Source organism: Crocuta crocuta, unplaced genomic scaffold (assembly GCF_008692635.1).
Source record: "Crocuta crocuta isolate KB4526 unplaced genomic scaffold, BGI_CrCroc_1.0 scaffold335, whole genome shotgun sequence".
Classification (NCBI taxonomy): domain Eukaryota; kingdom Metazoa; phylum Chordata; class Mammalia; order Carnivora; family Hyaenidae; genus Crocuta; species Crocuta crocuta.
This window is the reverse complement of record NW_027527440.1, coordinates 241,842-269,510: the sequence shown is the minus strand read 5'-3', so window position 1 is coordinate 269,510 and position 27,669 is coordinate 241,842. Positions and strand designations below refer to the sequence as shown.

The 27,669-nt window shown below is 37.8% G+C and overlaps 2 protein-coding genes across 2 annotated transcripts; one reads left to right on the top strand and one right to left on the bottom strand.

Moving 5' to 3' along the window:
• Window positions 1–5,210: 5,210 nt before the first annotated feature.
• LOC144228655 (olfactory receptor 10D3-like) lies at window positions 5,211–6,980 on the bottom strand. Its single transcript, XM_077760566.1, has 2 exons — window positions 6,072–6,980; window positions 5,211–5,231 (listed from the first exon to the last, which is right to left on the bottom strand). The coding sequence occupies exons 1-2, from the start codon at window positions 6,978–6,980 to the stop codon at window positions 5,211–5,213; spliced, it is 930 nt and encodes a 309-aa protein (XP_077616692.1).
• Window positions 6,981–21,732: 14,752 nt separating this feature from the next.
• LOC144228644 (olfactory receptor 10G9-like) lies at window positions 21,733–22,665 on the top strand. The gene has a single exon (XM_077760556.1). It carries the CDS (start codon window positions 21,733–21,735, stop codon window positions 22,663–22,665), a length of 933 nt encoding a protein of 310 aa, XP_077616682.1.
• Window positions 22,666–27,669: the final 5,004 nt, after the last annotated feature.

Genomic DNA, 27,669 nt, shown 5'->3' with positions numbered 1-27,669 from the left:
AGCTTTCTTCTTTCAGAAGCAAAGTGTTGTTAAGGTTCATCCATAATATAACATGTAAAATTAGTTTGTCCGTTTTATTGCCAAATAATATTCTAGACGATAGGGATACCACATTTTGGTTATTCTTTCCCCAGATGATGGGCATTTAGGATGTTCCCAGTTTTTTAAATTTAACTACATTTTTAAATTTAATTCCAGTTAGTTAACATACAGTGTAATATTAGTTTTGGGTGTACAATATAATATTTCAACACTTCCATTCAACACCCAGTACTCATCACAGCAACCCTCCTTAATCCCCATCACCTACTTAACCCATCCCTCCACCTGCCTTTCCTCCAACAATCCTCAGTTTGCTCTCTATGGTTGAGTCTGTTTCTTGATTTTCTTATCTGTTTTATCTCCCTATGATTGTTCATTTTGTTTCTTAAATCCCACATGAATGAAGTCATGTGGTATGTGTCTTTCTCTGATTGACTTATTTTGCTTAGCATAATACTCTATCATGTCTTATATATATATTATATATATATATATGTATATATACAATATCTTCTTTATCCAATCATCAGTCACTGGATATTAGGGTTCTTTCCATAATTTGTCTATTGTTGATAATGCTTCTGTAAACTTCAGGGTGCATGTATCCCTTTGCATTAGTATTTTTGTATCCTTTGAGTAAATACCTAGTAGTATAATTGCTGGATTGTAGGGTAGTTCTATTTTTACCTTTTTGAGGAAACTCCATACTGTTTTCCAGAATGGCTGCACCAGTTTGCTTTCCCACCAACAGTGCAAAAGGGGTCCCCTTTCTCTACATCCTCACCAACACCTGTTGTTTCCAGTCCTGAATATTAGGAATAATATCCCTTTGAAAATCCCAAACAAATCTTTGCGTGTATCCATTCCCTTTCCATCTATCACCAAAGACTGTAAATTCTTCTTTGAGATTTTCACAATATCTTCTATTTCACAAAATCTTCTGTTGAGAATATCACCATATCTTCTTTCTGATATTAGTAATAAACCTCATATCAAACTGAATATTAGATAATTTTGACAGACATCCAATGTCACCATTCATATGTATATTCTTACTACTTAGTGTTTCAAAGAGGCCTCCATCCTGATCCTTTGGGTCAGCCCTGTGCAGTTTATATACACAGAACACATATAAGGATTGTCTAATATCTTTCAGATGTAAGTTATTTCAAAACAGCTTGAAGCCACAACAATTTTTGGGAAATTGAAATACTTCATTTTGAAATGTTAGCTATTACTGTGTTGAAATTTGGAGTCTTCTCTGCTTTTTGTTGTATTTGCTCACACCACAGCAGCAGATGGAGAAGGGCACCTCCCTGCCTAGCTTGCTTGCTAATAGCTGGGCTATCAATCAGGCTACCACGTGCCTTAGAAACTGGTAATCCAGCTACAGCTATAGTGGGACATATTACCCAAGTCAGTGTATAAGGGAAGGAGAAACATTAACTTCTTTGAGAAAGATTCCAGGAACAGGGGGAAAAAAGGAGGGGGGGGGACCAAGTACCTTCACTGGGGAAATAGATTAGGAAACATATTTGGCCACAGGTCTGAACCCTATTTCTTAATTTGGTAATCATATAACTTAACTATCAGTAATCAGGTTACTATTTTGGAGTCTGACGGCTTTGTCTTTTATCTCAACTACTTCTGTCTGGACTTGGGAGGGAATCAAGAGTGTTGTTTGTGGGTCCCCTCACACATCGATAAGTAGGAGATAACACCACAGGTTGGTAATTTCCTAAGAAATGGATCAAATTGTGGGCAGCTCAGGGGAAAAAAGTCAATGAGGGTAGAAGATGAATCTGTGGATGCTTTTGGATGACAGTGAGTTGACTTAACACGTCTCACAATGTGTGACTATATTGGGCTGATAGAAAAGATTATGACTGAAGTGGCAAAAATTAAAGGCATACCTAGTCCAACAGTTACAGAGGCAGCTTTGACTTATTTATCCCTTCATAGGTTTAATTCAGCCAAATTTCCCAAGGGTAAGGGAAATCATTTTCTAAACTTTGAATCAGAGACAGTAGTTGGTAGCTCTTTCACCAGTTTGAATAGGGATAGAATTTTTAAATTTTAGAACAGATTGGAGAAAGTACCTACTGTGCAAAGAGCACTGTGTGAGGGGCACTAGAGAGATGGAGAGATGTAATTTTTATCTTAGAAAGTTTGCAGATTAGCTGAGAAAGTAGGCCATTCATTAAATTTGTCTATTTTTCTTTTTAAGTAATGTGTTTAGGGGCACCTGGGTGAGCATCTGACTCTTGATTTTCAGCTCAGGTCATGACCTCATGTTCGTGGGATTGAGCCCTGCTGTCAGTGCAGAGCCTGCTTGGGATTCTCCTTCACCCCACTCTCTCCCCCCACCCATCCCATTCATGCTCTCTCACTCAAAATAAGTAAATAAATATTTTTAGGCAATGTGTTTATTACTATGAAGGTCCCTATCAACAGAGAGCCTTCTTTTCCCTAAAACACAGGAACACCAGGTAACTGGTCACCTTGGTGTGTAAAACAGTTTTAAAGTATTTTGAACAATATTAATCAAAATCCATTTTTGAAAGTGCCATTCCATTCATTGCATGGGTGTCATTTTAATTTATTTCAGAGTGCCAGCTAGGAGGAGTAATAGTGTTCAAGTTAGCCAAGTTCACCATTGCAGGAACAGAAATTGAATAATATATAATAATATATTTGGTCTCCAGGTAAGTCCTATGGGTTTCCATTTTTGCCGGTTTTTGTTGATTTTTCTATTTTTCTTTCTTTCTCTGTCTTTATACTTAACATCTAAAGCCAGTTTTCACAGTCTGTTCTATTTTTATTCAAATCCTTTATCCCAATCATGTATTGGGTATCTGTTCCATGTCTGTCTTCTCCAATATGTTTTGCAGTCCATAAGGACAGAGATAGTATCTATCTTGCTCACTACTCCACCTTCTTTGGATAGCACTATATAAATATAAACTACCAATACATATTTGATATTACCCTAAAGGCTGTCCTGACTTAATTGTATTCTTGGCTAGTCACTGATTAAAATGTTAAATAATAACTTACTCAGTTTTCTCATCTATAATTTAGGAGAGTAATTATATCTGCCAAATGGAGATGCTGTTAAGATTATATTAGTTAATATGTGCAAAACATTATGTTAATGGGCAAAACATTAGAACAGTAAGTGGTATATAAAAAGTGTTAGGAGCCTTTCTGAACTCATAAGTTGAAAATACTCCTTGTGAGGTTAAGGCAAGTTTGCATGGTCTCTTGCCGTCAGATGGCAAACAATATCCACCCCCACTCAGTTATTTCTGCTTAAGCACTAACCCCCAAGGTACCTTGTTAATTGATATTGGAAGAAACTGTCCCCTTATTCTGGCCCAGATATGATGATTGCACACTGTGAAAAAAAGTATTGTAGGAGTCTCTCCCTTTGTGATTATGGGAAGAGACATCTGTCTGCGGCAGGTCCTATCCTCTTTGATACTTCCCTCATTCTATTACCTTTGTTTTTCCTTCTCAGGTAGCAGTGTCCTTTCTAAACGACTGCATAATTTTGTCAGTAATCATAGCTTCCTTTTCTTATAAATATTTGTCTGATCCTTGGAGCCACATTAATTGTCCTTTGTCTCTTTCCAGTTTTTTAAAAATATATAATAAAAAAGGGGGAGATGCTGGGACCCGCACCGGCCTCTCTGGATGGTAGTCACAGCGAGGAAATGGCAGCGTTTGTACAGCTCCTGCCATGAGAAACAAAAACTGGTATCTCCTCCTGCTACTACTGGCTCATGTTGGAAATGAGCCTGCTGGTATTGACCAGGCCTCACAATATTCCAAATCAGACTGATATTCCCCACACAGATTCCTCGTAATGAAAAGCATATTCCCGCCTTTTCAAAAGAGATTTTAGATTAAACACTGTGGATGATTGTCAAAAGACTCTTCCTATGGGCCTTGCAGATCCAAGACTAAAGGGGGCTAAGAACACAAGAGTTACAATTGAGTCTGGGCAAAGAGCCTAATTTAGAGTTAAGGACAGATATCCACCCCCATCCAATTGTTTATGCTTGGAGCACCGATCCCCCAAGGCATTTGTGATCAGTATTTGGAGTGACTTATTCCAGCCTTGAATATGCTGATTGCTCCCTGTGAAGGAGCCTATTGAGGAACTTCTTTTGTGATTATGGGAGCAGAGGTGTTTCCTGAAAGACCTGTTTTCCTTAATACTTCTCCTTAAACAAGCTATTGACCTCTGCTCACAAAGAAGTAACTTCACCCTTTTTATGTTAAAAACGTTGTCTTGTATGCTAAAGATACCTTCCTTCCCCACAGGATAAGCATCTAAATCACCTACCTCAATCACTGTTGATAAAGATTATGCATGAGTCTTCTACAAATCTATGTTCTGGGAAATTCTTACATATCAAAGAAGTTTGTTATCAGAAATCATTGTCTAAGGCAAATGCCACTTCTGTGCCGTCCCCCAAACACTTAATTATAAAATAAAGTTGAGCTCCAGTCAGAGCAGAGATGCCTGCCTGGTGACCAGAAAGATTCTTGTGGCCTCTCTCATCCCTCCCTCGCCAACACCATCCATCCTTCAGGGACCCCTGGACCCAGCCAGAGCCGGCCTCTGACAAAAAAGCAAGATATAAGGATAGCAATGACTACACAAAATTTATGATTTTTCACTTCTTCTTATAGGTCATTAAGTTTAGTTCTTGATTCAAATTCCCTTGTGTGAATACTTCTCTGACCATAGTTTCTTCATCTATAAAAGAAGGCTATCACAGTAGTCACCTGTTAGGATTTTGTGAGTTAACTTAGTCAATACATGGAAAGTGCATAGAACACCATCATACACATAGTAAGATTTAAATGTTAGCTATTGTTTAGGTGTTTGAGTGGATGCCTCTGAACAGAATTGATAATTACTGTGAAATTCATTTAATTAAATGTTAACATTTAAATGTTGAAAGATCAATAATAAATATTACTTGTTCCATTTCAATTAATTGCAGATATATTCTATTTTTAAGAAACAGAAAATATCTACAGTGTATAGAGGATTCTGGCTCGAAAAGGCTCTCCTCTACAAATTTAAAGGGCTCCATTCTCTTATCTTGTAAGAATAGATTCATGACCAGCTTCTTACTTGAGATATAATGAGTCTAGTCCAATGCCAGACATCTCTGAGGGTCAAAGGAATAAAGCTCCAAATGGAATTATTTTTCCAATGGGAAGATATGGGAAAAGCCCAAGTTTATATAAGCTAAGTTTAAACTTAAATTTAGCAAACTGTGCAATCTTATGTTTTAATTTATAATGTGTCAACCATAAAACCTAGTTTTGTTGAATGGCCGGAGAAAGACTATAATAGAATAGAGTAAGGCATACATTTTGGAAGGAAGGGAGGGAGCAGAGAAGGAAAGAAGGAAGCAAGAAAGGGAGGAAGAAGGGATGGAAGACTGTCCATAGCCTCTAAAAACTTGAAGCTTTATGGTAATCGGTCAAAACAGAGTTCCAACAAGTAGAGATTGTGGGAGGTGGAAAAGATACATTGTTTTTGCAAATTAAAAAGAGAAAAGGCAGGGGCACCTGGGTGGCTCAGTTGGTTAAGTGGCAACTCTTAATTTTGGCTCAGGTCATGATCTTTCCATTTGTGAGTTGAAGCCCCACGTGGGGCTTGCACTGACAGTGCAGTCTGCCTGGGATTCTCTCTCTCTCTGTCTCTCCCCTATTCTCTTTATTTCTCTCTCTCAAAATAAATAAATAAACTTAAAAAACTTTTTTTTAAAAAAGAGAAAAGGTTGGGTTAATCTGGAAAATTTCCATATGGGGCTAAATTAAGAGGCTCAACTGACCCCTACCATGTTGACTGTCAGGCCTCCTAAGAAACAACTGGTAGTAACTTTACCCAGCTCATTATTTAGCAACAATCTTGTTCTCAGAGTAGTGGATCTGAAGCAACTCCCCAAATAATTTCGGAGAGGAATTTCCTCTATACCTTATATCCCAGAAATGTGGAACACTTGAGTGAATACCCTCCTCAAAGCCAATTTCACATCCCTGTTTCTTAAGGTATAAATCAAAGGGTTAAGAGAAGGAGTGACAATGTTATTTAACACCTGAATAACAGAGTCTAGCCAGGGGCTGGAAGCAGGTCTGAGATAGATGAGCATCACTGGCCCATAAAACAAGAAGATTGAAATCAGGTGGGCACTGCATGTTGAAAAAGCTCGGCGCCTGCCTTCAGAAGTGCTGATTTTCAATATGGAAAAGACGATGCGACCATAGGAAGTAAGGATAAGGAAAAAGCAGGTAAGAGTCACAACATCCACATTAGTAAAACTCACTGTCTGAGCTAGAGAGGTGTCTGCACAGGCCAGGGGTAGCACCACTGGGATATCACAGAAGAAATTATCCACCTCATTGGGGCCACAGAAGGGTAACTTAAAGACCAGAAATGTGAGGATACTTCCATGCAGACAGCCACCCAGCCAAGTGCCCAACATCAAGCCAGTACACACCCTGTGGTTCATGATGACTGTGTATCGCAAGGGATGGCAGATGGCGACAAAACGGTCGTAGGCCATTGCAGTGTACAGGAAGCACTCATTGCCACCCAGGAAGTGGTAGAAGAAGAGCTGGCAGGCACAGCCCTGAAAAGAGATGGTCCGGCTTTGCCCCATTAAGTAGAGCATCATTTTGGGGGAACTCACTGAAGGGAAAAATATGTCAAACACAGACAGGTTTCCCAGGAAGAGATACATGGGGGTATGCAGGTTGGAGGAAACCAGAATGGTGAGGAAGATGAGCAGGTTCCCCAGTAGGGTGAAGAGGTAGAAGGTCAGAAATAGGACAAACAGCATATTCTCCAGCCCTTCAGTATTCGGAATTCCCAAAAGGGTGAACTCCGTCACAGAAGTGTAGTTTTGCATGTTTGTGCAACAGGGGGTCCTGGAAAAGTACAGCAATAATCATGATATAAGACCACAAATAACTGTGAAAATATTTTCCTGGTAGAATTATTTCTGAGGCAGTGGCTACAAGCAAAAGAAGGCCAGAAAGGGAAAGGAGACACATACTAACTCTGGCCTTGGTGCTGAGTCATGTGTCATATTTGGCCTCTCAGGTTTTTCATTTATTAGATTAAGTAGCAGAATAACTTATCTTTATAGTTAGCAAACCTCTTGCAGGAATCAACTCTTTGTAGATTTATTTATTTATATGGAGAGAGAGACAGAGAGACAGAGAGAATCCCAAGCAGGCTCTTTGCTGTAAGCCTGGAGCCTGACATGGGGCTCAAACCCATGAACCATGAGATCATAACTTGAGTCAAAATCAAGAGTTGGACGCTCAATGGACTGAGCCACTTAGGAGCCCCAGGAATCAACTCTTTTTACCAGTTTCTATATAATTTCTCCCAATCTGATTTATTGTTATACAAACTGACACATCTCAGAATCCTTTTCTCCATGGAAAATTTGTCATCAGGTGACAATCTTATTTTAGTATCAGCCATGTCATAATTAGTTGATGATAAATAAGCCAATGATCCAAATATATGCATATAAAAATGTGAGCCTATATATAAATGATATACACTTGTTTATTTTTACTTTCCACAATACTCTTTCCATTCTCCATAGTTTATATTCAAGAAAAAAGTATATAATTCATATTTATACCCAAATGCATACAGAAATTGGACTGAATCTAGAAGAAGGCATTACATAATAGAAGATAATAGAAATAAATACTGTATCCCACTAGAAATGTACCTCTCTACATAAAGACTTTATTTCTATACTACAGATCTCACAAATCTAAATCTCAATGACATTAATATCATTTAGCTTTATTAATTAATGTCAGTAGATAAACTTTAACAAAACTCTCAGTTATATTTTCAAAAGGACAGTATCTCCATCTGTTCATTTGTGTCCCATTTTATGTTAGCCTTCCATATCTGTCATTGGTATAACTGATTTCCCTCTGTGATCAATATTTGTTCATAGAAGAAATCTCTTCATACCAGTTTATAAATTGCTGATCTGTTACTATTTCCTACATTATTTCCATTTTCACAAGGATAAAGTCTTATGATATGGATCAGAATCTCAGTAAGCAGAGTTCCTGGCAAGATTAGAGAAGTAGAAGAAACAGGAGCTCTTCAACCCATTCTTGAAATCCATCTATATAGCCAGGCCCCTATAGAAAGCTTGTCCTGCTCCAAATGTTTGAATAGGTTTTTATCCCAGCAAAGAGAGACAGAGAGACAAAAAGACTCTTTTGTAGCCCAGGGTGCAATTTGAATGTTGAGTTTGGGCAATGGCTATCAATTTAATCTCACAAACATTCATTGCTTTATCAACCTGTGAGAAATGTAAAGATAAATAAAATGAAGTAGTCACCCTGTAAAAGTTCACTCTAGAGTTATATAAAATTGGTTTATAACCCTCACTTTGTCTCTACCATTTGCTAATGCTGGGGTCATAAGCAATTTACTTGACATCTCTGGGCCTCATCTCCTGCAAGAGAGTAATGCATCGTAATATTGTTTGCCTTAGAAGGTGTTTGTGAGGATTTAATGAGATGATGAGCATGAAATGTTGAGCTCAGTGCTTGGCACTTAGTGGTAAATGTTCAATATTAGTTGAACAACTAACTTCATGGATATAAGACTGTGATAGTACGGGTGATGCTTTGGTAATAACAAAAGCAAATGTGATGGAAATATAAGTAAAGTGGATCCCTCCAGCCAATCCAGGGGTCCCTAAAGGATGGATGGTGTCAGTGAGGGAGGGATGAGAGAGCCCCGAGATTCTTTCTGATCACCAGGCAGGCATCTCTGCTCAGCCTGGGTTCTCAACTTTACTTACATGTGAAGGTACAGAGAACAAGAAAAGTGGCATTTGCCTTAGTAGATGAATAACATAGATTTTGCGGAAGTCTCAGGTATAATCTTAGCATTAGTGAAACAACTTAGCTACAGGCACTCATGCTTATCATATGGCGATGGAAGGTATTTTTTGTGTGTGTGAGTACACATTTTCCAACGTTTAAGCAAAAGTAAGATATACAATGTTTCCAGCATAGCCTTGAGAAAAACCTTTTACCAAGAAGCAAACAGAATTGTATATGTAAAGGTCAATCTTTTATGAGTAACGTTCATTAGCCTGTTTATAGCTCAAGGGAAGTATCGAGGAAAACAGGATCTGCCGGAGACACAATGTCTGCTTTCACAACCTCAAAAGAAGAAGATTTCTTTAGCATTAGCCACAGAGCCTATAGTTCCCACAACGTCATCCATGCCCAGGAATAGCATGTTACTCTATATGGGAATATTATTTTACTAATTGTTAATAAAACTTTTGAAGTTATCAATTACTTAGTTCTAATAATGATTTCCAGGCTACTGAACATTAATGTCTCTCCATATCACAATAAGTCCCTAACAAGATGCAATAATCATACCAGGGCCAGAACAAGGGGACAAGCCATTCCTAATCTCAATCAACAAAGCACTAAGGGGTATATTGCTCAAGCAGAAACAATAAGAAAAGGGGCAGCTATTGGTCGCCACCCGACAGCAGGAGACCTTGCAAGCCTGCCTTAGCCTCACAAGGAATATTCTCAACTAGTGAGTTCAGAATGGCTCCCAAAAGTGGGCTTGAAAAAGGATCTGTGAGGCTTGAAAAAGCAGAGAAAACATAAATATAGTCAACTGATCTTTGAAAAATCAGCAAAGGCAATACAATGAAGAAAAGGTGGTCTTTTAAACGAATGTATCTGGAACAAGAGGGCATCCATATGCAAACAAATCTAGACATAGACTTTATATTCTTCACAAAAATTAACTCAAAATGAATCACGGACATAAATGTGAAATGCAAAACTATAAAATTCTTAGAAGATAACATAAGAGAAAATCTAGATAACCTTGGGTGTGTATCTTTTAGATACAAAACCAAAGGTCCCACCCATGAAAGAAAATGTGGATAAACTGCACTTCATTATCATTTCTTAAAATTCTGCTTTTCAAAAGGATGCCGTCAAGAGAATGAGAAGACTAGCCACAAACTGGGAGACAATATTCTACAAAAGACACATCTGATAAAGGGTCATCATCCAAATTATATGAACGACTCTTAAAACTCAATAATAAAAAAACCAACAACCCAATTATAAATTGGGCCAAAGACCTTAATAAATACCTCACCAAAGAAAATGTACAGATGTCAAATATGGATAGGAAAAGATGTTTTACATCATTTGCCATCAGGGAAATGCAAATTAAAGCAACAATGAAATATTATGACAAACCCATTAGAACTAGCCAGAATCCAAAACACTGGTGACACCAAACACTGGTGAGAATGTGAAGCAACAGGAACTCTCATTCTTTTCTGGTGGGCATGCAAAATGGTGCAAGCACTTTAGAAGAAAGTTTGTCAGTTTCTTACAAAACTAAATCTACTTGGGGCACCTGGGTGGCTCAGTTGGTTGAGCATCCGACTTCGGCCCAGGTCATGATCCCATGGCTCGTGTGTTTGAGCCCTGTGTTGGGCTCTGTGCTGACAGCTCAGACTCTGAGCGTGCTTCGGATTCTGTGTCTCCCTCTCTCTCTGTTCCTCCCCAACTCACACTTTGTCTGTCTGTCTCTCTCTCTCAAATATAAACCAATATTAAAAAAAAAAAAACTAAGCTAAATGTACTCTTACCATATGACCCAGCAGCCATACTTGTTGGTATTTATTCATAGGAGTTGAAAACGTATGTCTACACAACCCCGCATGTGGTTCTTTATAGAAGCTGTAGTCATAATTCCAAGCTTTAGCCAAAACTTGGAAACAACTAAGATGTCCTTCAGTAGGTGAATGAGTAAATAAACAATGGTATATCCAGAAAGAAATGAGCTATCAAGCTATGTAAAGATATGGAGGAATCTGGGGCGCCTGGTTGTCCCAGTCAGTTAAGCATCCCACTCTTGATTTCGGCTCAGGTCATGATCTCACAGTTCATGAGATGGAGCCCTGCGTTAGGCTCCATGCTGACAGTGTAGAGCCTGCTTGGGATCCTCTCTCTCCCCCTCTCTCTTCCCTTCCCCTGCTCACTTGCATGCAAGCTCTCTCACTCAAAATAAACAAAATAAACTTTAAAAAAAAAAGATATGGAGAAATCTTTAAATGCATATTACTAAGTGAAAGAATCCAATTTGAAAAGGCTACATACTGTACAATTCCAACTATGCAACATTCTGAAGATAGTAAAAATAAAATCGGTGGTCTCCAAGGTTTGAGGATGGGGGGACAGGGAATGAATAGGTAGAGCACAGATTTTTAGGGCAATGAAAATACTCTGTGTAATACCATAATGGTGGATATATGTCATTATATATTTTCAAAACCCTTAGAATGTACAGAACTGGGTGTGGACCCTAATGTAAACTAGAGGCTTTGAGTAATTATGACGTGTCACTATAAAGGTTCATCACTTAACAAATGTACTCCCTGGTGGGGAATGTTTGATAACAGAGCAGGCTGTACATGTGCAGGGGACTGTGGTATATGGGAAATCTCTGTATTTTCTATGCAACTGTGCCATGGACCTAAATTTTCTCTAAAAAGTGAAGTCTTTCTTTAAAAAAAGAAGAGAGACACACAGGTCAGGAAAACGTTATTTTCATTAGACCCACAGCAGAGTTTTAGGTAAATATACTGGCAAAATTAAAAGAACTCTCTATAGGCTAGAAGTGCATAAATTCTCCCTTTAATCTGAACCTTTCTGTTTCTACGTCAGCAACCAAAGTCACAAAGATATCTGGTCCAAGCTTTGCCCTAGGCAAAAGTGTAAATTTCACAAATTACCTTATATCCGCTTTCAAAATCCTTCTCAGTCCTCCCCTGCAATCCGCACTCAATGCCTCTTCTCCATCCAAACCTATTCTCAAGAAAGAATGTGATATGAGTCCAAAAAAATTTTCTAAGGACAGATGTTGCATAATCTTAAAGTCGTTTGGAAAAGTACTGAATTTCCACCACAGAAGATTTTTTAACATAATCTATAGGCCCATCTCTTGGGAAAATGGATGCAGGAATTATTCTCCTACTGCAAAGGAAGGTAGACAACATGTTTTCTTCCAACTTGAAATTCTACAATTTTATATTATTAGCTTTTTATAAATTTTGTGTATCACTATCACCACATTCACTGACATTTGTGTTTTAAGCCTTTGTCTCAAATGAAGGAATGAAAATGTGTCTGTTGAAGGAAGTTCTCATATTGATAAAAGAGTGGATAGATACTGATAATACGTTATAAGTGGAGATAATTTCTGAATAGATTTCACAAAGACTGTCTCCCCTTCAATATCACTACCTTCCCTCCACACACCAGTCTTCTACCACACAAGCACATTTTTCTCTGCCTTTTCCCCTTCATTTCTTTGAGTGCAGACTTACTAATGGGTCGTTGAACTCAGCCAGAATATTCTTGAGTTCTATGATTTTCCTTCTTCAGTTGGCTGAGCAAGGGAAATGACCAAGACAAATACAGAGTAGAAATAGGAAACAGAGAACAGGAAGTCATAAAATCAGAACATATGTTAAAGAGAAGCAGGTAAAGTTTTAGACACAAGCCAGCTGATGGAAAACACATCTAACATGATAGATTTTTCTAGTCTGTAGGCAAGAAGAATGTCCCTAAAGCTAAAATTCTATTTTGGCATAAGATGCCACGGCATAGAGCCAAGGTTTTGTACCTTCTGCTCTTGAACCCAAGATACCTAGATTCTACGCTCACCCCTGCTATGTAGTCTGGTCCTGAAATTCTGCATTTATGTTTGTAAACTAGAGTTCCTTTTGAGACAATATCTCCAGTGGCCCAACACACAAACTTATCGAGCATGAATGAGCAAAGGGAATAATTAGAGGCCTTCCTCTCTTTCCTCATACCTCTTTCCCATTACATATCTCATTATTTCATAGTAACGTATATTCATTATAAAAGTAGCATTGCAACTTTATATGTTATTTGGTAAATATTCAAAAGAGTAAGAAAATATACCATACTTCCTCTACCTTAACATTAGCAATGTTAACAGTTTAGTGTTTTCTTTCCAATCACTGAGCCACATGGTTATAGTATTTTTAAAAAGTTTATTCATTTTTTATTACTGAGAGAAAGAGAGCATGCAAGCAGGGGAGAGGCAGAGAGAGAGGGGGAGACGCAGAATCCAAAGCAGGCTCCAGGCTCTGAGCCATCAGCACAGAGCCCAACACGAGGCTCAAGCCCAGGAACCCTAAGATCATGACCTGAGCTGAAGTAGGAAGTTTAACTGACTGAGCCACCCAGGAGCCCTGGTTATGGTATATTTTTAACTACTTATAACCATACCACATATGTAGTTTTGCAAGTCTGCCTTTTGATTTCAATTTTTAAATGAACAGTTTTCCTTATATTTCTCAAAAAAGTAAAGCAAGTAGGCAGATAGATAGGTTATGCATATAAAGTACACTGTGATAAAACTCTTAATTCATACAGTTATCTATATTTGAGACCTTATTAAAAGTAAACTTACCAATGTGGCACCTGGGTGGCTCAGTCAGTTAAATGTCTGACTGTTGATTTCAGCTCAGGTCATGATCTCAGGGTTCATGAGTTCAAGCCACGTGTCGGGCTCCACACTGACAACACCAAGCCTACTTGGGATCTCTCTCTCTCCCTTTCTCTCTGCCCCTCCCCTGCCCATGGTCGCTCTTTCTCTCAAAATAAATAAACTTTTTTATAAAAATAAGCTTAACTAAATAGAAATGCTATAAAAATTGTGAATATTATGTTTTTTAAGATTATTGTCAAATTATGAACTTTGTTGGCAGCAATGCTTATAAGAGCCAACTTTACCAGCATTGCATAATAACATATTTAAAAGTTATAAAGATTATTTCATAAGCAATTGACAGTCAACTATTTTTTAATATTCATCTCTGGTAACCCTTAAGGCTAAACATGTTTACAAACTATGATTTTTCCTTAAAGCAACTGAAACAATGTGTTGATGTAAGGTTTGGCAAACTGACAAATGGAATAGAAGAAAGAACATAAAAACATACTTCCTGAATATATGGATAACTGACATTAAGTCAAAGGTAATATGGAAGATCATGCAGAAATTTTTTTCAATAAATTATGTAACTCGATCAATAAGGAAAAGATCAGTTTAATCTCTTACCACATACCCTATACAAAATCAATTCCAGTCATTTGTAAATTCAAATTTGTAAAGCAAACAATGCAAGTTTTCAAGTTAAATTTTGGGGAAAGTATTTCTGAACCAGATATAGAAACTAGTAGCAACAAAGTAAACATTGATAATTTTTGTTGCTTTCAAATGCAGAATAACAAAGAAAATCAAAAAGGAGAAGTGAAAGTCAGAGATGTTATTTATAGCACATATTACTAATAAGGACTCAAACTCAAAAAAAAAAACCTCATAGAACAGACATTTTACTTTTAGTATGTATACTGTAAAAACAAGCAATCCAATATGAAGCAGGCATATGACTTGACCAGTCTTCACCAGAGAAGAAATACAAATAGCCAATAAACAACAAAAACTCTGCTCCATCACTAGAAGAAATAAGGAAATGAAATTTTAAATTGCAATAAAATTTGATTAAAGTAAATGTCAAAGTCATCAATTACTAGAACTTTCACATTGCACGACGGGAGTAAAAATTTATAGAACCAAAAAAAATTTATAAAGCAAAAGAATCAAGAGCAAAAATAAATGATTGGGACCTCATCAAGATTAAAAGCATCTGCATGGCAAAGGAAACAATCCATAAAACTAACAGGCAACCAATGGAATGGGAAAAGATAGTTGCAAATGACATATCAGATAAAGTGTTAATATCCACAATCTATAAGGAACTCACCAAACTCCACACCTGAAAAACAAACAATCCAATGAAGAAATGGGCAGAAGATAAGAACAGACACTTCTCCAAAGAGGACATCCAGATGGCCAACAGACACATGAAACAATGCTCAGCATCCCTCCTCATCAGGGAAATACAAATCAAAACCACACTGAGATACCACCTCACGCCAGTCAGAGTGGCTAAAATGAGCAAATCAGAGAACTCTAGATGCTAGCGAGGATGTGGAGAAACGGGCACCCTCCTACACTGTTGGTGGGAATGTAAACTGGTGCAGCCCCTCTGGAAAACAGTGTGGAGGTTCCTCAAAAAATTAACAATAGAACTCTCCTATGACCCAGCAATAGCACTGCTAGGAATTTACCCAAGGGATATAGGATTGCTGATGCATAAGAGCACGTGTACCCCAATGTTCATAACAGCACTCTCAACAATAGCCAAAATATGGAAAAAGCCTAAGTATCCATCAACGGACGAATGGATCAAGAAGATGTGGTTTATCTATATGATGGAATACTACATGTGGCAACATGGATGGATCTTGAGGATGTTATGCTGAGCGAAATAAGTCAGGCAGAGAAGGAAAATACCATATGTTTGCACGTATAGGAGGATTAAGAGGAACTTAATGGAGGACCATGGGGAAGAAAAAGGGGGGGGACAGTGGGGGAGAGGGAGAGAGGCAAACCATGAGAGACTCTTGAATGCTGAGAACAAATTGAGGACTGATGGGTGTGGAGGGAAGGGGGAGATGGGAATGGAGGAAGGCACTTTTGGGGATGGGCACTGGCTGTTATATGAAAACCAACTTGACAATAAACTATTTGTAAAAAAAAAAATTATAGACCCATTTTTAAAAATATTTTATCAAGTTCATGTAAAGAGATATTTCTCTAGAAATCCACGCATATGTGGATCAAAACAATGTATGAATATTCAAGGCAGAATTCTTGCGATCACTGAAATATGAACACAAAAATGTCTATGAAGAGTATGTTTTACAATGGAATAACACACATCAATATAAGGAATAAATTTACAGTGATGTATATCTATATGTACCTGTCATTGAAATACAATTTTAAATCATAGAAACTGGACATTAAATAGTAGAGCATGATTCCACAAATATAAATTTTTAAAAAGGCAAAATTAAGTTGTTGCCTAATTGTAACTTCAAAATTAGTAAGAAATCAGAATTAGCATTAGCATAGAAGTCATGATAGTTGAATGGGAGGGGGGCTGGCTTCAAGCAAGGAGTCTGTGAAGGCTTCAAGGTTGCTGGCAACATTTAACTTCTTAACTTAGGTGGTGGTGGCATACGTGTTTGCTTGATAATAAACTTTAACTGTACATTTATGCTTAGGCACTTTTATTTACCTAAGTTATATTTCATGGCACAAGCAGATGATTAAATTGGAAATTAAATAAAATTTTAAAATTGCGATTTTAAGTAAATTAAAAATAAGAAGAGTTGAATTAGAAGTTTTCCATTCTGGCCTGTGATACGATAACAGGGACTGGGTTTATTCTCTTGCCATAAATATAGAACTGGACCAAATGATATAAAAATGGGTATTTCATCTATTGGGCAGCAAGCAGCACAAGACTGTAATCTCTGACAGAGGAAAAATAAATGTGAGCACTTCTGCTGGGAGGCACATTCTGGACTGTGATGTACGAAAGGGGATACTCTGGTTGAATGCCAATTTGTCTTTCAGAAAATTGAAGAAGAAAGTCTCCTACACATCCTATGATTCCAGCATTAACTTTGATGCAAAAACTAGTCAAAGACATTGCAAGAACACAGCTACTGATTTATATCCTTTATAAACACAGATGCAAAACTTCTTAACAAGATTTTACCAAATCAACTCCTTTCTATGTGAAAAATTACTATACCTCATGATCAGGTGGGGTTGATTCCAGGAATGTAGGTTTGGTTTAACATTTAAAACTCAAGCAATATAATTTACCATATTAGCAAACTAAAAAAGGAAAACTGTATGATCAACACAATAGATGCAGAAAATGGATTAAACAAATCCCCAAATGCATCCCAGATAAAAATTGCAGCTAATTAGGGATGGAAGGGTCAACTTATTTAAGAGGAAAGCTAAAACAAAAAACTACAAAAAACACCTACACCTACCATCATACTGAATTTTTTAAAAAAACATCATTTTCTGCCTAAGATCAAGACCAAAACAAGGATGTCCACACTCACCATTTCTCTTCAACATTATATTAGAGCCTCTAGAGGGCAATTAGATAAGAAAAAAAATAAAAGTCATCAGATTATAAAGAAGAAGTAAACTATATGTGTAGACAACATGATCATCTATGTATACACAAAATCTAATGGAATATCTACAAAAGTTACAAGAACAAATAAATGAGTTTAGCCGAGCTGTAGGATATAACGATTATTAAAAAATCTATTGTATTTCTATTTATTCACAATGAATAATTAGAAATTGAAAATGTTAAAACTACCATTTAAATTAGCGTCAAGACAAGTTGCTTGGGTGGCTCAGACGTTGAGGTTCCAACTTTGGCTCAGGTCAATGATTGGTGAATTCAAGCCCCGAGTAGGGCTCTGTGCTAACATCTCTGAGCCTGGAGCCTGCTTTGGATTCTGTGTCTCCCTCTCTCTCTACCCCTCCCCCACTCATTCTCTCTCTCTCTCTCTCTCTCTCAAAAATAAACATTTAAAATTTAAAAAAAAAATAGCATCAAGTAGTGCCTGGGTGGCTCAGTCAAACATCCGACTTCAACTCAGGTCATGATCTCATAGTCCATGAGTTAAAGCCCCATGTCAGGCTCTGTGCTGACAGCTCAGAGCCTGAGCCTGCTTCAGATTCTGTTTCCCTCTCTCTCTGCCCTTCCCCCACTTGCACTCTGTCTCTTTCTATCTCTCAAAAATGAATAAACATTTTAAAAAATTTTAAGTAGTGTCAAAATAAAAAATAGTGATAAATCCCACAAAAGATGTGCTAGAACCTGAACATGGAAATTATACAACATTATTGGGAGAAAAGAGAGATATCCAGTATTCATGGTCAGATATTGTTAAGATGCCAAATCCCCTAAATTGATCTATAGATTTGATGCAATTCTAATGAAAATGTCAGTGGCCCGTTTTGGTACACATTGACAAGATGATTCTAAGATTTACACAGACATATACAAGACCTTGAATAACAAAAACAATTGTTTAGAAACAATGATTTCGGAGAAGGGGTTCACCGGTAGCACAGGCCCAGTGATGAACAAGGGGTGGTGAACACAAGTGCATGGGTATCCACCCTTCTCTGGTCTTTATTAAAATATTAACAGAAGTCCCAAGAATGTGGGACCAAGAATGAGTGGCCACAGCTTGCCTTTACCCATGTGCAAACGATGATTGGTGCAGAATTCTTGATGGTGTTGGAAGTTCTGGCTCATTCCTTGCCTAGAACACCTTTGGGTTTTGTGGAAATAAAAGTCTGAAAAGCTAGATCGCTCCTTTCTTGTTCCTGAAGAGAGTAAAAGTTAGCAAATGTCATCATCTCCTAAAGGAAAAAGAGAGTAAGCAAGTTGTACAGTATTCTTTTTTTTGTTAATTTTTTTAGTGTTTATTCATTTTTGAGAGAGACAGAGCATGAGTGGGGGAAGGGTAGAGAGAGAGACACACACAGCATCCAAAGCAGGCTCCAGGCTCTGAGCTGTCAGCACAGAGCTGGATGCGGGGCTCGAGCTCACAAATTGTAAGATCATGACCTGAGTTGAAGTCAGGCACTTAACCAACTGAGCCACCCAGGTGCCCCAAGTTGTACAGTATTCTTAACACACCTAGCTAAGTAATCTCTGAGTAGCAAGAGCTGGGCAACAGTAGTGATTGGGCCAACATGGTAAGATAGGAAAGAAAATTAATGGGTATCTACCTTTGGAAAGGAAAAGAAAATTCATATTTTGTAAAGATAACATGATTATGTGCCTATATAACCAAAGAGAATCAAATAGAAGTTAATAGCTTTCATAAAAGTATATAAAAGAAGTTGGATAAAAGTTTAAATTACCAAAATTATTATCATGTATTTTATAGCAACATTTTGAAATATATAAACTGGAGTTAAATTGCAACTAATTCTTGAAGTAGCCATTCAAAGTATCATTATGATTTTACATTGATTATACATATATGCCTCATTCTAAATGGATAGCCAATATGAGAAAATTATGTAATACGATAGGCTAATTGATAGAAATATTAATATGAAAAGATTCAGTTCCTCAAAATCCATCCTATAGAGAGTGATATGCTCCCCACACAGGTGAACATTTCTCTCAGCAAAAAGCTAGCAAGGCTACAATTTTCTTTCCCCAAAACCAACAGTGCTGTGGGCTTCTGCTGTGTAGATCAGGTGTTCTTGGTTTCACAAAGCCTTTTCCTGACAACTAAGACATATATTAATTCTAGAAGAAAAGTATATTTTCCCTCTCTTTAGTTACAGTAATTCAAGACTTTTAAAAAATCAACTTTCATGGAAAACCTGAATATGCTCTAAGAAGGGACAAAGGCAGGAGTCCCTGAAAAGAGAGAAAATCTCTGAATCAGACAAGGCCATTCTGGACTAGGAACCTGCACACATGGAGAGAGGAAGTGTAATTAGTAAGATGTTTATCTAGTGAGAGTAGAACTCGAATCATCCCTGAAGCACACACCAGAGCGGCTGTTTATACTGGCCATAATCACTAGAAAGTAAAAAATTCATCAAGGAGACTACAAACCTCACCAGAGAATTGTCCCTTTGGGGATGGAAGCCCGTATTTTCTACCCGTAAATTTAAAGCAGGAATCAGAGAAAAGAACAAACCAAAACATTCCCAGGGCAAAGAATTCTCAAACCCAGAGTTTCATTGTTATCTATTTTGGAAATTAATTTTGGGCTAAATAAAATGCTTTCTGGAATGGTGGCCCATTATGTATAAAACCAATTTAAACAAAGGCATTTGGGGAAAAGTTCTGTGTATTTATCATAATGGGGAAGCATTATCTTCATCCATGAGGACTCAAGGGTGAAGGCAGTATCTCCTGAGATGTCGAATCAATTTTAAATGCTGTTATTTAAAATGTTTCTCTGCCTTATTCTTCTTGTGGTTTCATCTATGCAAGAAAAAGAAGCATCTTACTCACCAAAGACCAGACTTTCTTTTAATGTTGGATTTTGCCTTATGATCCAAACCTTAGCTGTAAATGGTAAGTAGCAAAAATTGGCAAAACCTTAGCACTTTTCATCCTTGAGAATTGTGGGGTGATTATGATGCATTTATGTTTATCTTTTTGTGTTTCTTCTTCTTCAGCTTTGGCTTATATTGACTGGTCATGGCCATCAGGCCAGCTTTGCACAGTTTTACAAAACACTCAAAATTCTATAAAATTACAGTCAATAGAGTGCTTTCTCTATAAACTTTAGCATTACAACTCTGAGTTGAAACTATAGAAAATTCTGTTTTTACCACATACTGCAAAATAGAAACACATTACTGACATGACTCTAGATAGCAGAAGCAACTTAGAAATCAGTAAAGAAATGGTCCTTTTCTACCAGAGAGGCCCAGATTTCTACCAGATTTCTCTTCATTTCTTCATACCTCCTTGTTTGTTTTCTCTTGGAATATGTAATTTGGAGAATCTTCATATCACAAAAGAAACAAAGAAAAAGAAAGGAAGGAAGGAAGGAAGGAAGGAAGGAAGGAAGGAAGGAAGGAAGGAACTTACAGCCTGAGCTCTGAAATAATAGATATCTCTGAAATAATAAAAATGATTGCAGACTACATATTTTCCTTTATTTTTCAAAGAACACTGGTGTCTGTTTTATAGTGAATATCAACATCCAGTTCTGGAACTCAAACCTCAAACATGCCATTTGGTCCTCTTTACTAAGTAGGTAGATCTAATTCTTCATGGGCACCTCAAAATATATTCTAAGATGACTTGATTACAGTTCAGAAGGAGGACGATTGATTGCCTAAAGGGAGATAAAATAAAATTTATAAATAGAAGTAAATATAGGATGAGAAGAGGTGAGAAAAGCGATAGTACTCTGACCATTACTGACTGCATTAGTTTGGTGTCAGATTTTATATCTGATCAGAAGAGTATGATCACGGCTTAGTGTAGGACAGATGAACCTGGTTCACTGTGATGCTAAATCCTTGCTGGAGTTCTTCCCTAACACAGCAGCTGCTGAGCAGGGAGCTTTAGGAAGGCAGTTTTCTCAGCCATTATGGATGCAGCTTTCTTTATAAATGTATATTTATAATGGAAATTCTCTGATGATCAGAGTCTGACTCTCATATATGGGTGTGTGTGTGTGTGTGTGTGTGTGTGTGTGTGTGTGTATGTTTTGTAGGGGAGGGATGGTTGGAGGGAAAAAGAGAGAGAGAGAGAGAGATGCTTGGATAAAGGCTTATCCATGGGAAAGCATGCCAAAGTTGCTTGTTTGGGTATAACTTTCCTAATTCTACAGAAAACAATACACAATTTACTCCTCTTTTCTATTTGGCTGGTTTGGGTAAGATAATAAAGAAGTGAACAACCTCCCTCAAAGCCCCATGTAAAGCAAAAATGTCATGTCACACTTATATGACAATTTACATATTATGTTTTCCATTCAGTGAAAAGGAAGTTGCCACAATATGATCTCAGTAAATGTTGACCTTGCTTTCCTTCCGGTAGGGACAGGGCTCATATCTGAGAAGAAATGAGAAACATGAGTGTAGTGACAACGTTCATCCTCACGGGCCTTCCCCATGCACCAGCCCTGGACATCCCCCTCTTCGGAATCTTCTTGGTGATTTATGTACTCACGGTGGTGGGGAACCTCCTCATTCTGCTGGTGATCACGGTGGACTCCCACCTCCACACCCCCATGTACTACTTCCTGACCAACCTGTCCTTCCTTGACATGTGGTTCTCCACGGTCACTGTGCCCAAAATGCTGATGACCTTGGCCTCCCCAGGAGGTGGAGCCATCTCCTTTCACAGCTGCGTGGCCCAGCTCTACTCCTTCCACTTCCTGGGGAGCACCGAGTGTTTCCTCTACACGGTCATGTCCTATGACCGCTACCTGGCCATCAGTCGGCCGCTGAGGTACGCCAGCATGATGGGTGGGAGAACGTGTGCCCTCCTGGCCACGAGCACGTGGCTTAGTGGCTCTCTGCACTCTGCTCTCCAGACCACACTGACATTCCGCTTGCCCTACTGTGGGCCAAGCCAGATCCAGCATTATTTCTGTGATGGACCTCCCATCCTCAGACTGGCCTGTGCGGACACGTCCGTGAACGAGAGGGTGATCTTTGTCAACATCGGGGTAGTGGCCTTGGGCTGCTTTCTCCTGATAGTGCTGTCCTATGTGTCCATAGTCTGCTCCATCCTGAAGATACGCACCTCAGAAGGGAGATTCAGGGCCTTTCAGACGTGTACCTCCCACTGCATTGTGGTCCTTTGTTTCTTTGTTCCCTGTGTTTTTATTTACCTGAGGCCAGGCTCCAAGGATGCTGTGGACAGGATTGTGGCCGTTTTCTACACTGTGCTGACTCCCCTTCTAAACCCTGTCGTGTACACCCTGAGGAACAAGGAGGTGAAGAAAGCTCTGATCAAGGTGAGAAATAAGTCAGTATTCACCCAACAATGAAGAAAAGCCAGATATTACTGGCTCCTTTTTGTACCTTTTTTTTTTTAACATTTATTTATTCATTTTGAGAAACAGAAAGAGAGTATGCATACAGAGGAGGAGCAGAAAGAGAGGGAGAGAGAATCCCAAGCAAGCTTCACACTGTCAGCACAGAGCCCGAAGTAGGGCTCAATCTCCCAAGCTGTGAGATCATGACCTGAGCCAAAGGAAGTCTGAAGCTTAACTGACTGAGCCTCCCAGGTACTGCCTATTTTACTTATTTAGAATTAAATTAAACCACCATCATGAAGATTACACTTGTAAGAAATATTTCAATTATTCAATCTTAATTTTTTAATTAAAATTTAATGCAGTTTAATTTTACTTTCTGCACTATTTGCCAGAATCCCAATATATACAGCCATTTAATGGTGATAATCTAAGAGGAAGGATGATGGCCTATTCTTCTGTTTGATGTTCTAATAAGTAAATTATCAGAAAAGTTTATTTCCCTCCCCTGTACAAATATTTTCCAAAATTGCTCTCCAGGATAATTCACTTAGATTTTATTTTGTGCAATTTAAATCAAAGCTTACTAAAGATCCCTTTATTTCCATTTTTAAACCTTTATATTGAAAAAATCATGTATAATATTTCCAATTCATTAATATAGTACTTATATGATGAAATTTTTACATTACAAAAGATCGCACCCAAAATACTTAATTCTTAATAGTGGCTTTATTCATATTTATGACCTAATTAAAACAGTATAATTCTTTAATTTCTTCACTTTGTGTTACAAGATTTTTTTAAAGTAAATATTTGTCTACCTACGAAATCAATGCACTTTTTGTACTGAATTGGCCTTGAATACAACTATCTAGATTTTTGTTCTGTACTTAACAGAGCGCTTGTCTTTCATCTTAAATGCAAAGCATCTACTGTTAGCAATCTTAAAGTTATTGTTGTGAGTAAACAAGGGACAGATAACTAATATGTGAACAATAAGAAAATAATCTTAGAGACACAAATATACTACCAGAAAACATTAAGAATATCTCCCAATTTGAAAACCAGATCATAGGTGGTACTTCCCACATAATTAATTTGTCTGTAGTTCACACTTGTTTGACTTAAAGTGTAAAATGGACTTTGGACTCCATCTGGGAGCTAAGACTTGAGTCATGAAACTCAAAAGCAGTCATTCAAATATATACCCTGATTGATAGCATAAATCAACCTTTCAGAAGATAAATCCTTCATTTAAATGTCACATTTATGCTGTTAATGCAATAAATGCCAACACTGCCTAGCATACCAAAAAGAGAAGAAGAGAAAACTGGTAGGCAGCTGTTAGAACTGGGGATTGCTTCTAAGACTTGGGGCACCTGTCTTCCAGAGACGCTTTAACAAGACACCCATCTGTGCTAGTTTGTATATCTGGCTCTAAGTAAGCTATATGGCTATGCTGAGAAGAAAATCATACTATCTATAAAGGCATGACTTACATAAACCATGAAACAGTGATCAATGCAAGAGGTTAATAACTAGTGTTCACTCCAATCAACCAGACCGATATGGTCTATTCTACAGCTCTACTCTCAATTTGCAAAGGAGAAAACTGATGAAGAATTAGATCAAAATTCTTTAGCCATTGGGTTCACTTGGATTATTTCCAGTTTCTTATAACATCCTACTATTTTACTTAATTCACAATAACACAAAATGTTGTAGGACATTTACTGAGCATTGAGGCACATGATAAGCAACAGATATATCAAAATAACTGGCATGATGTCTGTATGGATGAAGGTCATCATCCAGTGAGAGAGAAAAATAAGTGTAGCATCATCCACGGAACAGTGTAATAAATATAATGGGTGCTCCAGGAAAGACCCGTTAAGAGTTCCCTTGGGATACAGAAATGCTGATGCATAGGAGCACATGTACCCCAATGTTCATAGCAGCACTCTCCATAATAGCTAAAACATGGAAAGAGCCTAAGTGTCCATCCACAGACGGATGGATCAAGAAGATGTGGTTTATCTATACCATGGAATACTACATGGCAATGAGAAAGAATGAAATCTGGCCATGTGTAGCAACATGGATGGACCTTGAGGGTGTTATGCTGAGCGAAATAAGTCAGGCAGAGAAGGACAAATATCATATGTTTGCACGTATAGGAGGATTAGGAGGAACTTGACGGAGGAACAAGGGGGAGAAGAGGGGCGGAAATGGTGGGGGAAAGGGAGAGAGGCAAACCATGAGAGACTCTTGAATGCTGACAAAAACTGAGGACTGATGGATGTGGGGGGGAGGGGGATGGGCATGGAGGAGGACACTTGTGGGGATGAGCACTGAGTGTTATGTGGAAACTAATTTGACAATAAACTATTTGGGAAAAAGAAAAAAGAGTTCCCTTGGAAATATGCTGAAAGACTTAAAATTCTATAACAGGTAGTAAACACAACCATGTTGAAAGTGATTTAAACTTTTAATGATTTATAAGATAAATATCAGTGTCATTTTTTAGTTGCAATTGTTATTGAAATAATTGTAGAATCACGTAAAGTTGTATGAAATAATATGAAGAGATCTGTTGTATACCTTTGCTCAGTTTTCCCCAATGGCAACAATTTGTAAAACTACAGCATAATATCACAGCCAGGATACTGACATTGATTTAATCCACAGATATGATTCCTATTTTCCCAGTTTTATTTGTACATGTGTCTGTGTGTGTGAGGAGGGGTGTGCTAATACTAAATAATTATAACACCTGAGTTATTTTGAGTGTCTACAACCACAGTACTGAACAGTTCCAAGACTGTAAGGGTGTCTCATGTGAGAATTTTTAGCTAATATAAATATTGACCACTGGATAAAGTTATCAAGTATTAGTAGTCATGGTTAGATGGTTGATAAAACAGATTAAAAAAAACATTTTTATGTTCTTTTTTCTCTTTCTGCCTGAATCTACCTACTTATCCATTCAATACGTAAATATGTGTTAAGTGGCAATTGTATGCTATGCTCCGTGAGCCCAAAGGTTAAACAGACACAGACCTCCTTTTCAAGGAGCTTAGAGTCCCAATATAAGAGAATCATGGGTTGGGGGTGAATGCCTGGGTGACTCAGTTGGTTAAGCGTCCAACTCTTGATTTCAACTAAGGTAATGATCTCACGGTTCCTGAGTTCGAGCCTCCCACTGGGCTCTGTGCTGATGGTGTGGAGACTGCTTAGGATTCTCACTCTCTACGTCTCTCTCTATGCCCCTCCCCTGCTCTCTCGTGCTCTCTCTCTCTCTCTCTCAAAATAAATAAATAAATAAATAAATAAATAAATAAATAAATAAATAAATAAACTTAAAAAGCGAACAAACTAAAAGAAGCATGGGGCATAAGAAGAGAAGTCAGAAAATTTAGACAAATCATGAAGGAACTCATACAACACTAAGAAAAAGGATTTTCATTTTGCAAATTTTGGAAAGTTATTGAAATACATCAGATATAACAGTAATATGATATCATTTACACTAAGAGATATAATTAGTAACAACGTGGAAAATAGTTTGAAGGAAGGCAGGCTTTAGGGGAGAAAGATTAAAGAGCCTTTTCAACTGTATCTCAGAAAAGAAAGAAAAACACATTCATAACAATCCAGGTCAGGCAGAAGCAGCAAGAATCAAGAATGCTGCAGTGCGTGGCAAATGGTAACGGATTGTGTGAGAAGGTCAAGTCCATGGAGAAGTTAGTATGCTTTGGCAGTTGTGACATAACAAAGTAGAGAAAGTAATAAGAGTGCATTCTGAGGGTAGAATAAAGTCAAATTTTGGAAGTATTTGGGTTAAGTACCTGACGGAGTTTCAGGTAAAATTATCTGGTTGACAGTGTATCTCAGGAGACAAGGGTTAAACCTACAAGGTTAAGTAAGTAAGAGGATTGCTCACTCTATTCTTTGGTTTCTGCTGGCTTTAAACATCCATTCCTTAGCCGTGGAGAAGGAACCATCTCCCTTTCAAGGGGCAGCACAAGGAGGGGCCAGATAAGGAAAGCGTAACCTCCACCTTTCTTACTTTTCCAAAGCAAGCCCAAGAAAGATAGTCTGGGAGGTCTGTACAAATCTTTTGTTGAAGCTTACAGAGTTATCCCCCACAATAATACTCAAAGACCTTTTTAGAGATTGTGAAGTTAAAGAGATCCAGAGATAGTGCTTATAAGTGCAGCTACTTCTTCATTGCATGGTCCTGGGAGATACCAAAGGATAAAGGGCCAAACTGTTGTTCTTCCAGTTCCCTAATGCTATCGAACTATTCTGCTACTGAAATTATGTTCAAATAGCATCAAGAACATATTTGAAGGAGATTAGAACGAAATGAAGTCAAAAGCTGTAATTTGAATCATGAAGCTGGAGGGTTTGGGGGATTAAAGTGTACATAGTAGGCACATAGTAGCATAGTGCACATAGTGATAAGAATTGTAAATCATAGTAATCTAGAGTGTGCACAATTGGCATAAGTACTGACATATAGATCAATGGAGAAGAAAAGGACTTAGGACCCACACATATCACTTGGTTGATTTTTTTTAACATTTTTTAATTTAAATTTTAGATAGTTAATATACAGTGCAATATTGATTTCAGGAGTAGAAGTCAGTGATTCATCACTTACATACAACACCCAGTGCTCATTATATCAAGTGCTCTCCTTAATACCCGTCATCCATCTAATCCATCTCCCACCCACTTCCTTCCATCAGCCCCCAGTGTGCTCTCTACCATTAAGAGTCTCTTGTGGTTTATTTCCCTCTCTTCTTTTTCCCCCATCTTTCCCATATGTTCATCTATTTTGTTTCTTAAATTCCACATATGAGTGAAATCATATAGTATCTTTCTCTGATTCATTTATTTTGCTTAGCATAATACATTCCAGCTCCATCCATGTTGTTGCAAATGGCAAGATTTCATTCTTTTTTTGATGGCTGAATAATATTCCAGTAATATTCATATATATATATA

Bases quoted from the DNA above. Each gene is read 5' to 3' on its own strand.
- LOC144228655 (XM_077760566.1), bottom strand. From the start codon at position 6,980: ATGCAAAACTACACTTCTGTGACGGAGTTCACCCTTTTGGGAATTCCG. The intron at 5,232-6,071 runs GTGTTCCACATT...TTTGACCCTCAG, and splicing joins TGAGGAGGGTATTCACTCAA to AGATGTCTGGCATTGGACTA.
- LOC144228644 (XM_077760556.1), top strand. From the start codon at position 21,733: ATGAGAAACATGAGTGTAGTGACAACGTTCATCCTCACGGGCCTTCCC.